This window comes from Pelecanus crispus, chromosome 6, assembly GCF_030463565.1.
Source record: "Pelecanus crispus isolate bPelCri1 chromosome 6, bPelCri1.pri, whole genome shotgun sequence".
NCBI classification, from domain to species: Eukaryota; Metazoa; Chordata; class Aves; order Pelecaniformes; family Pelecanidae; genus Pelecanus; species Pelecanus crispus.
The window spans coordinates 40417881-40429888 of NC_134648.1; the positions used below are offsets into that span (position 1 = coordinate 40417881).

At 36.3% G+C, this 12008-nt stretch overlaps 1 protein-coding gene across 1 annotated transcript in view; it reads left to right on the plus strand.

The window, feature by feature from the left end:
- The window catches only part of AQR (aquarius intron-binding spliceosomal factor), a 61093-nt gene that overhangs the window by 30285 nt on the left and 18800 nt on the right, over positions 1 to 12008 (plus strand). The window contains exons 20-25 of the mRNA XM_075712394.1: positions 1091 to 1332; positions 3001 to 3147; positions 3710 to 3779; positions 6403 to 6513; positions 8100 to 8209; positions 10760 to 10895. Coding sequence (XP_075568509.1) covers positions 1091 to 1332; positions 3001 to 3147; positions 3710 to 3779; positions 6403 to 6513; positions 8100 to 8209; positions 10760 to 10895 — 816 coding nt within the window. The remainder of the gene's footprint in view (positions 1 to 1090; positions 1333 to 3000; positions 3148 to 3709; positions 3780 to 6402; positions 6514 to 8099; positions 8210 to 10759; positions 10896 to 12008) is intronic.

The window sequence follows — 12008 nt, forward strand, 5'->3', positions numbered from 1 at the left end:
AAGTTCAGCTACGTCTTATTTAAAATGCAGACCTTCTCTCTAGGTCCAGGGTCTGGAGCACTGGTGTTTTCATGGGAGGGGGAAAGGAGGGAAAACACTGACATAACCACAGAAGAGCGGAGAAATTAATTTGGGGATGAAGAGCAAGCTTTTGGAGGGAAGCTTTAGCTGGCTGCAGGGATGAACTTTATAGGGTTGAAAGAGAAACCTTAAGCTGCATGAGGGTGTTCTTGAATTTATTAGATTTCTAGTAAGAACCGGATCTAGGTTTTAGGTGGCTGAGGCATTCATTTGCCATACAGTTGTGCATTACACTAAATATGATTTATGGTCAAAGTAAAGAGTAATTGTTTTAAAATGCCCTGTGTCGGTAGTCTTCAAAAAGCCTGACATAAGGTTTACCATTTGCTGCTTCCAGGGATTGATAGCTTAATCGGTATCCACAAAGCTGAATTTTTTAGAAGAATATGTATGTGGAAACATGTTGGGGACTCTGTGGAGTCATCAGTTGTCTTGCTGGATTAGTGAATTTAAGTGGGGAAAGAAAGGGTTGAGAATCAAGAAAGGTGCACTCCCAAGATTGTACATAGAAACCTAATGTGCGTCAGGACTATAACCACACAGGCGTTTTAATGCATTTTGGTATAAACAGCATGACCTTATGAAAGTCCTGGAGAAGAACCTCCAGCAGAAGTATGTGTACCTATTGCTAAATGTGAAATGTTCACTCATTGTAAAACCAGGATGATAAGCTAGGGCCATGGCGGACACTTTATTTTGTTTATAGGTTATTTTCAACTATGCCTTTTTTTCCTCTTCTGAGTGTTCTGGAGTGAAAACTTTATGGATGATTATGGTCCTCTTTGCTAGCTTTTTACTGACAGGATAGTTTAAAAATTACATGGTTTGATAATTGTGTTTGTTGCAGATACACATTATATATTGACTCAATCTAACCAAATACCTGTCAATTAAAGATTGTTATATACTAGCATCTTAGAATGGACTTGATTAGTCTTCAGTGTATCGCATTTTCTTGGTGAAAAGTCAATCTCTCTAATCATCTTTTTTCTATTTTTCTAATTTGCAGGCTGTTCTGGAGACTATTAGGAATTTGATGAACACAGATTGTGTGGTTCCTGACTGGCTGCATGACATCATTCTTGGATATGGAGACCCAAGTAGCGCACACTATTCGAAAATGCCAAATCAGATTGCAACTCTGGATTTTAATGATACTTTCCTGTCCATTGATCACTTAAAAGCTAGCTTTCCTGGATACAATATTAAAGTGACTGTCGACAATCCAGTTCTGCAAATACCCCCCTTCAGGTGATCTCAAAATTTCAAGTACTCCTGGTCTGGTATTCTTGCTGAAGTGTGTTGTCAAGTGGAGTTGAGTTCAGTGGTTGAAGGGAGGTGCTCTTTCTTTTAAGAAAAGTTGTTAATATGTTAATATTAAGATTTAGATAGTTATATAAAACAGTTAACTATACTACAGTTAGGCTCAGGACAAGCTTCTGCTCTATTCTGTACAAAAAAAATGCATCAGAGCATTGCTTGTAGATCAGCCTGTTGAATATATGGGAAAAGCAACAGTATGGGACACAATCAAGACATGTAGTATTCACTTCTGCATTATGGTATCTAGCCTCCTCAAGTTCAGCCTAAAGATTTTTAATTACATCGTTTCCTTATATGTCTCATTAAAGCAAGCTAAGAACAGCAATTTCAACATCAGTTAAAATTTGAGCTTTTGGAAACACCATTCAATCAAAATAAAGAATTAAGTTTGAAATCCCATATTGCTTATTTTATTTTAGAAATGGTTTCTGGAATAGGATGCCTACCTTTTGTGACCGCTAAATGAGATTTACATGTTTTGTTTCAGTGGTGCTGTTGTCCAGCATTTTTAGACTTGACAGTTCTGTCCCTCTTTGTGGACCTTCTTGGACTTTGGCAACTGAGTTTAAAAGTTCATAGTATTGGAGAATATTTTCTTCAGCTGGACTGAAGAAACTATTCTTTTTTTCCCTTATAAGTTAATGAGAACTGAAATATGTTTCCTTTTGAAGGAATAGATTTGACTGGGGAGGGAAAAGATGGCTTTCCCCCATACCAGTCAGCTCTTTCCATGGCTAAATTGAATCTTGAAAAGCAGGGAGGTAATCTTCTGTGCTTTTTTTGAAACACTGCATGTAGGATATGTGTGGAGAAGGCACTAACACTGTATAATGATATAAAAATAGTCTGAAGGTATCAAGACAAGATGCCATGCATAATTTCCCTCAATGAACTAGTGTTCATTTTCAGGTCATAGATTAAAATACAGATATTCCTCTTTATGAAGAGCTGTTGCTCTTCCTACTGCTGCATTTGTTCTGTAAAGAGACTAAGAGATTATTGCTGTTAAAGATATCTGCATTGTTGTCTCAAGATAATTGGATAACCATTGGAATTCCTTCACTGTGATTTGTTTCTGAATTAGAGAAGCTTGCTAACGTGATAGAGGGCTATAAAAACCATTGAAATGGAAGGATAAAAGGCTTCATGTGTTGGAGCAGTCTAGAACATTGACATATCTTATGTGTAAAAAAAAAAAAAAAAGTATGCATCAGTTCTAGAACAAAATCAAGTTATTACTGCTGAACAGACAGTGGCAGTGGCTTTCTGCTATAACTTTACTCTTGCCCCTTTTTTATTTATGACCTCTTTGCGTTCAGTTTTTCCAGCTGGCTGTCAGCACTGCTCCTGGCTTTTCAAGCTATGTAAAGGGTACTTTTTGATATTAGACATTTGTCAAATACACTTTCTTAAAATCAGCTTTATCAATTTATTTGTCATTCCTTTTCCTTATCCTCATTAATGCTTTGCCATCTGCAACTCTTGTTTCCCCATTGTGTGAAAATTTGTCTTAACGGTGACAAAAAAAATCTTTCTCTATAAAGTCTGGTGTCATAGTGAACATGTTGAAGTGTAGTTTTAAATTATGTGTTACAGGATAACTTTCCCAATAAAGGGAGGGAAAGGAAAGAAAAGAAAAGAAGAGGATGGGAATGAAGAAAAACCTGAAGAAGCTAAGACACTCATTGTAGAGCCTCATGTAATTCCAAACAGGGGGCCATATCCATATAATCAACCAAAACGGTAATAAATGGATGAGAACTTAGTTACAAATGGTAACACATGCATAGCGGGTCACTTTCAGAAATACTTAAAAATAATATTGTTGATTATAAATGAAGTGTCATTTTGATTTCATTACCAAAAAATCTGAATATGAAACTGTTTATATTTAAATCAAACTATTCTATTATCCCCTCTCTGTTAAAAAATTCCCTTGAAGAACAATGAGAAATCCTGTATTTTAGTATTATGTCAGGACTTTGAATATTAGGAGAATCATACATAAATAATTTTACAGCATTCTCAGCAAATAATAACTAAAGACAGACATCTTTTAGATAGGATGATTTTGTTGTCACATGGATAACGTGATTTATTGTCTTGCTTAGAAATTGCAAGATTGTCATGTCTATAAAGAAGATAGTTGTATTGATGGTTTAATTTATATAAAAGTTTGTAAGCATGTAGCTCTGGAGAAACATGTAGCCAATTAATCTAAATCAAACTTGTTTAAAACAATTGCTTTTATCAAAACTGTTGGCAAAATCTATCAATTCTCTGATCTTGTTTTCCTTTGTTACAGCAATACTATTCAATTTACCCATACTCAGATTGAAGCTATACGTGCGGGAATGCAGCCTGGGCTAACTATGGTAAGAATATTTTTAAGGATTTTATACACTTATTTATTTGATTCTGGCTTTAGGTACATTCAGTGAAATGCCAGTAATGCCCATTTCTGTAGCCTTGCTGAGGTCATGTCTATTAATAGTTTAAAAATATGAAAAATTAACATACAAAGGTTCAACATCCTCCCATCTTCATAAAATCATACAGGAATACACTTGATCACTGTATAACTGTATCCTGTGTTTCAGTGGCTGAAGAATTTCCACAGCAACTGAATTTACATTTTCAGTGGTTGGATTGCTAGTTTTACACTGTAAAGCTTTTGCCATGCCTGTCATTTTTGGCTGTTTTAAATTACTTGCATCATTTTTAGTTTGATCTAACTCCATTAAAGGAAATGAAAGTCATGGAATTGTCTTCAGGGAGCTTTTTTGTGCTGTCTTGTGAAATGTAATGTGCAATCCTTTATATCCTACTGACTTCTAGAACTAAGAATTTACAAACCAAACCAAAGCTGTAGATTTGTTATGAAAATAATTTTTGATCAGTGAATTTCTGCAAAGGTCTTTAAGGTTTACCACTCTCAGTTAGACTTTGACTACAAGTGCCTGTCTCCCAGTGAAGTACAGTCTATCCTGGTGGTGACTCATTGGAATACTTGAATGACTTTTCTCTGATACTCTTAATTTGTTCTTGGTCTATATAGGCAATAATGCTAATTTTTAGGTTTTTGTTGGTATTCATTAGTACCATACTTCTCCTCCTCCTCCCCTTCCTCCCTATGTTTTACCACTCCCTATACACTCTGTAGGTAGCACACAAAAGATGCATGGCAAAGGAAAAAAAAAAAAGAACTTCAGTGGAATGCCTTTTGTCCCTGCCTGACTATGTGTGCTGAAATTAGTAGTGTCATAAATGTGTATAAAAATTCCTTGAGTTCTTGGCAGTGTTTTTCAGTATGGTATATTTTCTAGTAGGACACAGCAGAACTTTATGGTTGTTGATAGAATATCAACTTTAAGGTCTATTTAGAAATGCAAGCTCTTTTTTTTTTTTTTTTTTTGAATGCTGTGAAAATGCCACAGTGATAGATGCTTTAAATTTGGTTATTAAACAATGTTGGAAGGGGATTTTTGGAATGATTTGAGCTGCTGGGTTTTATGTAATTAGAGTGTTTTTCTGAGAATACCCACACCAGTGTATAGGAGTATTGTTTTCTATTAGTAGTATTGTCAATAGGAAGGAAGATTGGGAAATTAAAATCTTTATTACCATTCTGTACTGTATAATTAACACAGAAAATACTAGAGAGAGGATCTCCAAGTCACTTAGTTTTTATTTTTGTCTTTTTTAATAGCATTGCATACTGTTTGTTAGTATCATTTAATACTTGCTGCACTATTAATGACCTTCAAATGCAAGTGTATAATGTGTTATAAACTACCATCTACCTCACTTTTGGAGGGCTTTAAAGAAAAAAAGTAACTTCCTGTGCCTGGTTCTCCATCAGCTTTCATAAATATTAAAGATGGTCGTTATATAATTTGAACTTTTCTACTAAAACCGCATTTGTTGATTTGTAAAAGATGTTAGAGAATGACAGTCTGTTAGGTCAAATGCGAGAAACAATGACAAAGTCAGCTTTTTGTTTTTGAGGATGTATTTCTGATTTTTTTTTTTTAATACATCACCCACTTTGTTATAGGGAGAGGAGACAGGCTGAGAAAACAGTTATGTAATATAGGCATGTTTTATTTTCTGTCATTATGTCATGTATTTCTGTCAAATATTTTTGAAAAGTACAATCCTACTTGCTTTTGAATCCAGTGATCAATGAGATTCCTTAAATAAAGCAAGTATGATTTCATAGCAATTCATAATTTTATGTGTAGATACATATGGAACCTGCTATTCTGTGCTTCTTAATGCTGAACAAATTACTTTGCAATCCTTTATAATACTTGGAAATCTTTAAAATGTCTCAGGTATCCGTTTTTGAATGTTGTTGGTATAATTGATCCTATAAAAACATTAACTGTCAGTATTACTTCTATATCATCAGTTGCAGATATTTGAGTAAATAGAAAGAATGGATTCTTTTTTTCTCTTCTTTATATCTGCCTCACGTTACTCTCTTTCAATTATGTGTTTTGATGCTTTTTTTTTCACTGTTTCCCCTATGTTTAGCCTGTCCTGAGGCTAAGCAGCTTTTTTTTTCTCTGAGGAGGTCTGTTTTCTTGGGTTGCAAAACAGAATAGTATTTCATATGCTGGATTACCATATTCCTCTTAGGCAGGAATCTGCCTAACTAATCTGAATTAGTCTTTCATGATATCTTGTATTTGTTCTTGCAGTTCACAAAAGCCAGTAAATAGTTGCTGGATTACCGTATTTCTTTTAGGCAGGAATCTGCCTTAGCATTAGACTGAGTCTTTCATGGTGTTTGTAGGTGTTCTTGAAGTTCACAGAAGCCAGCAAGCAATTGTACATGAAACAGAAGATTTTTTTTGTTGTTGTTAATGTATGATGTCAATGTCTTGTGAGATTGTTCTGCTTTTTTCCCAGCTGGCTATATTTCTGTATTGTGCCATATTCTGATAAATTATGTGTTGATTTTTGTTTCTGATCTTTTTTGTTTGTTTTTAGGTAGTGGGTCCACCTGGTACTGGAAAAACTGATGTAGCAGTCCAGATAATATCCAATCTTTATCATAATTTCCCAGAACAACGAACTCTTATAGTTACCCACTCTAATCAGGTAAAGTGTCAGTCACGTATGAAATTTTCCTGTAATTAAAATTAAGAACAACAGCAGGTATTGAGATCAGTAGGTTTGGGATTGCAGTTGTCTCTTAACAATGAAAACTTGAGTTGGCTTGTGTGCAGTTTTGCCAGTTTCATAATGTGAAATTAATTTTTGAATTGTAGGTTTGTAGTTCTGAGCTATTTATCAGAAGTTTTCAATATATTTAACTGGTTGGGTTAGAAATTGGGAAGTATTTTGAAAAAGTGTCTGTACAGTTCTTACAGTTGCACATTCACTGCATGCATGCCAGATTTTTGCTAACTAGCATTCTTGGACACTGGTTGCTCTGTGCTTCGTGCTTCTAAGGGAAGGCACGAAAGGTATCATGGCCTCTTCAGCTGAATGCTTGCTTCCCATTCATTAAGAGGTGGAGTCTAGCTGCTAATTCTCAAGCGTACATAAAATAATAATGATAAAAGTCTTAAAGAGTCTTACTCTAAATCTGCATCTCGTTTGGAAGGATTTGTTTGGAAACCAGGGTCATCTGTTTCCTGGTCTCCCTAATTAGCCTACCCTATCTCAGTTATGAGCTATTTTAACTGAACATACTACTTCAAAACCATTTCATCTTTGTCCATCAAAGCAAGATCAGGCACTTATGCAGTTGATCAAAGAATGCAGTTGATCAAAGGTGAGGCTTCATTTTGGTGAGGAGTTACAACCTGGAATAATATAGGCCAGTCTACAATGGGTTGCAGGAGAGTTAACAGGTAACGAAGTTGAGAGAAAGGGTTGAGAGCATGTCCACTGGAGAGAAAAGGAAGGAAATAATTTGAGGGAGGTAGGAAACTCTTATTACCAGGTAAGACTTATTATGAGAACATGAAATTGTACTTCAGGAAGTTAACTCAGCAGGGTTCATTCCCTATGCCTTGATGCTGTACTTTAACGTGTTTGCACGACTTCCAGCTGACTTGAAGTACAAGTGGAGCTTGCTCATGTTTATTCTTAGTTTCATAACTTGATGATCCAGTGCTTACAAACTTACTCCTTTGAAATACACTGAATTGGACAGTTGATATTAAGCTGTTAGAGAATTGAAGAGTTTAAGGCAGGGGACGTAGCACACCTTAAAGTTGAGTTCAGCAAAATTTATTTATCCATATGGAATAGAGTGACAGCATGTGCCAGTCAATACCAGATCACGCTCTTCTAACATACAGTAATGGTTTAAAGTCCTCTTAACAAAATCAATGTTTGCAAAGTGTGCTTCTTGAGACAGTTTTAAAAACTTGATAGCTTTATCAACTAAATTAACTAGGTGATTAAATCAAATTTTAAAATATTTTTAAAATTGTAAAATAAAATGTAATTGTTGTATAAAGTATGTAAATGCAAGAGTTTTAGTAGGCTAATTTCCCTGTTGTCAAGATTAAGACCTCTAGTTTCAGTATTCACTTCATGTTTGCTTTGGCTTCCGTTTATATCAAAATAGGCATAATTTCCTAGCTGGCTTACTATCAGTTTTTCAGTTTTCCCCTGCAAGAGCCTCTGAACTTCTAAAAACTACCTTTTCTCCTGTTCTTGTCAATCTTTAGGCCCTGAACCAGCTGTTTGAAAAAATCATGGCTCTAGACATTGATGAGCGCCACCTCCTGCGTCTGGGTCACGGAGAAGAGGAATTGGAGACAGAGAAAGATTTCAGCAGGTGAGAAGGGAGGTGTGAAGGATAAAACTCACATAAACATTGCAGCAAGTTGTATGTGTTGAATCCATTCACCTCCCTTGTAAATGAGCAAGGAGCAGTGCTTGACAAGTTTTACGTTTCTCACATTATTGAATCCCAGTAACACAGAGTGCACTTGTTTTCAATACAGGCTTAAGTAATTTTGGCTCTTATTCAGTAACGAAACTGTGTTATCTTGAGAATCCAAAGGCAGAATCAGGCAGTTGCTTGTTCACAAACTCAACTGCTTGAATACAAGTAGTTTGTTGTATTCTGGGCCCATACACAATTTAGAGAATTGATTTGGTTTGTGAGAGAAAGTTGAATAATAAAGTCAGGTTTTTGCAGTTAGGAATTTTTTGTGCAAATATGATATCACTTCTGCTGGCATGGTGAATATTGCATACATAAACATGAAATGAAACTTTCTGCTTTTAATTCTTCAGAATATTGTTTGATTACAAAGTTGCTTATTGGTAAATAACACATTTTGAATAATACATACATAAGGAAAGCTGTCAAGTCTATATCAGTACAAAGATTTAAGAACCTGTTCTTGTAAATATTTGTATGTTTGTTATGTGTTAGTCCAATTGACGTCAGTAGGATTACACACATTCATAAATGTAAGCGGGTGTATGAGAGTCATGCACTAGAAATAACTGAACTGTCCAGTACTGGATTACTACAGCAATACTTTGACTTCCAAAGCTGTAGTAAAAAATATATATAGAAGTTACCCACATATGCATAGTTGAGTTTCATTTAGAAAAATAAATACCTTGTGATTTTTTTTTTTTAATTTGAATGTTTTGATGTAGTCAAATTATTCCAGAAATTTGATAGCCAAAATCTCAGTGAAATGATGCCATGGCAGGTATTTATTCAGTAACATCCATAGTGCTCATAATTAAAAGGAGTTTTCTTTGAGACACTCAACACTGTCTTACTTTCATTCATTTTCAGGGTAACTCCAGACCTACAGGACGTTACTACAAAGTCCTATGGGTTCTGGCAGTTTGGAAGGGAGGGATAAGGGTTGAGGACTATATTTGAAGGTGGGCTGCACTGATGTGAGAAGTATATTTTCCGTATGCCTTTTGTTTGTTTTTAGGTTGCTTCTGAGTTTGTGGTTTTTCTGTGTCAGGCTGCTTTAGAGGGCACAATACTGTTTAAGGAATTTCTACTGCTTACAAGCTTAGTGTTCCTTTTTTGCTCCCTCTGCAGGCACAGCAAAGCAGGGCAGGGGGTATAAGAACATAAGGTGGAGAGGAGCTGATTAAACTGGTACTGTCACTTAAACACAAAGGGAATCATAGCTAAAGAAAATTTTTGTAGCAATGAATGAATACATAAAACGGGGCATATGAATTGTGAGAAATAAGAGGACATTGGAAGTTGAGGGGAAAAAAAACTCAGACAACTGGTTTCGGTCACTTGTTATTTTAATGGGTTAGTTTCATTGAAGAAGAAAATACTATTTAGTATTCCAGGGATCTTAACTGTCATAGTTCCTGAGGAACTTATTTTTTCCAGTTGTGAACAATATTGTATTCAGTTGTGTCTTAGTAAATTCAGATCTTCAGCTTTAACTACTCTCAACCTTCTAAATAAGACAATGGAACCCATTGTGATTATCAGGGCTTGGGTCTTTCTATTTTTTTTCTTCTGTGCAGAAAGCATGTTTTAGTAAGTTTAATAAGAACTTGAAAAACGCTTCAGCTTTTAACTACGTATGCATTTTTAAAAGACTATCCTGTTCCTCTTACTTCTTTAATTCCACCTGCTTATACTACTTTTACATTTGTTTTCTTTTTTAGAAAATGTGATACATTGATTTTCATTTTTCTTGTACTGCTTCTGGGAGGGGGGCAGTGCATGGATTAAGGAAATTGATTTATGAAGGAAAAAAATTGAGCTTGAGTTGGGTAAGAGGAGGAAGAATCGAAGGAGTGGGTTACAAGCTAAGCAGTCATAGAAGTTGTTGAACAGGGAGCTGTTGGCACAGGACTTCCTATGTGTGGATGTAGACCTGTCTGTTATGGTGAGCTAAGCATTGTTGTAGGATATTTTGTATATTGTCAAAGGAAGTCAGCCTTATCGTACTGAAACTTCAGGCATAGGTTCCATTTATGATGGTCCACAGACTTGTATAATTTTCTTATGTTTGTGTAACACATAGTGTACTGTAGTTCCTAGACAGTACATTGGAAGTAATGCTTTTCTGCTCTACAGGTACATTATGAGAATGTTTTACTAACACTTAATAAGCTTTTGTTGAAGTGATGGGATAAAACGAGCTTTTTCTACAGTAATGGTTCTTGCACGGCTTTCTAAACTATTCGGGCTCAACTGATAGAAGTAGATGGCACATAGCAAATTCTTGGGTTTTGGAACCTGGTAGTAGTTGTGAGGCTTTGGGGTTGGGGGGGGTCGGGGTTTTTGTGTTCTCTCATTGTGATACTTAGATAAAACAGTTTTAAATTAAATACGTTTAAATACAAATTACATTATGTTTAATCCATTTTGTAGGTACGGAAGAGTTAATTATGTGCTGGCTCGAAGACTTGAACTTCTACGAGAGGTTGGGCGATTGCAAGAGAGTCTTGGAGTCCCAGGAGATGTTTCTTACACTTGTGAAACGGCTGGCCACTTTTTCTTATACCAAGTAAGGACTGAAATACTTCTACAGAGACTGTGTGACCTCAGTATGTTTTGAAACATATAATTTGTAAAAATTGGAGTGAATTTTTCAGAATTGAGTCTAAAAAAAACCCGAATTTTCTTTGGTGGTTCAAAATACAATAACAGCTAAAGCTATAATTGCAACATTACTTACTTGTGTTGCTATTGTTTTAAATCCTGCCTGATGACTCACCAACTGAAAGGCTAGCATTGCTGCTCTTCATGACTGCTAGCAAAGATTCTAACCTGAAGTTGCTCCTTCTGATAGGAAAATCTGTGGGCTGCTTTACGTTTTGGACAAGCATTAGAGCAGCTACTTGACGATCCTGCTAGAAAGCCTTTATGGTGTTAAATGCCAGTGTGAAATCGGATGCATAGTACGCAAAATGGTGATTTTCTAATTGTATATCCCTCATTTTTTCATTTTTAAGTGACATGGCCTACATTAGCAATTAGTGTGGCTTAAGCAGACTTGTAGAGTGGTACTTAGGATCAAATGTATACGCTGTATATGTTTTTACAGAAGTTACTCTGGGCTAGTTGTAGTGCAGGCCTAAACATTAAATGGTTGTTAGGTGTTGGAGAGTACTAGGATCACTGCTAGAGCTCATCTTCTGGTTCACTTTCTTCCCAAAGGAGTCCAACTTGGTATTTAAACCAAAGTACTGTAAGTGGAGATAATAAAGAGACTTGCTTCTGTATTTGGTTTATGTGGCGAAGTTTTGGTAGTGGGGGGCTGAAGGGGTGACCTCTGTGAGAAGGGGCCAGGGGCTGCCCCATGCTGGACACAGTCAGCTCCAACAGACCCACCGCTGACCAAAGCTGAGGCCATCAGCAACACTGGTGGTGCCGCTGTGAAAACATCTTTGAGAAAATGTCAAAAACCGTTGTGTAGCACCTGTGGGCAGAGAGTGTGAGAAACAAGCCCACACGCCAAGGTCAAAAGGAAAAGGAGGGCCAGGAGGTGCTCCAGGCACCGGAGCAGGGATTGCCCCATAGCTCATGGAAAGGACCATGGTGAAGCAGGCTGTCCCCCTGCAGCCCATGGAGGACTGTGTCAAGAGCAGATATGCACACTGCAGCCTGTGGAGGACCC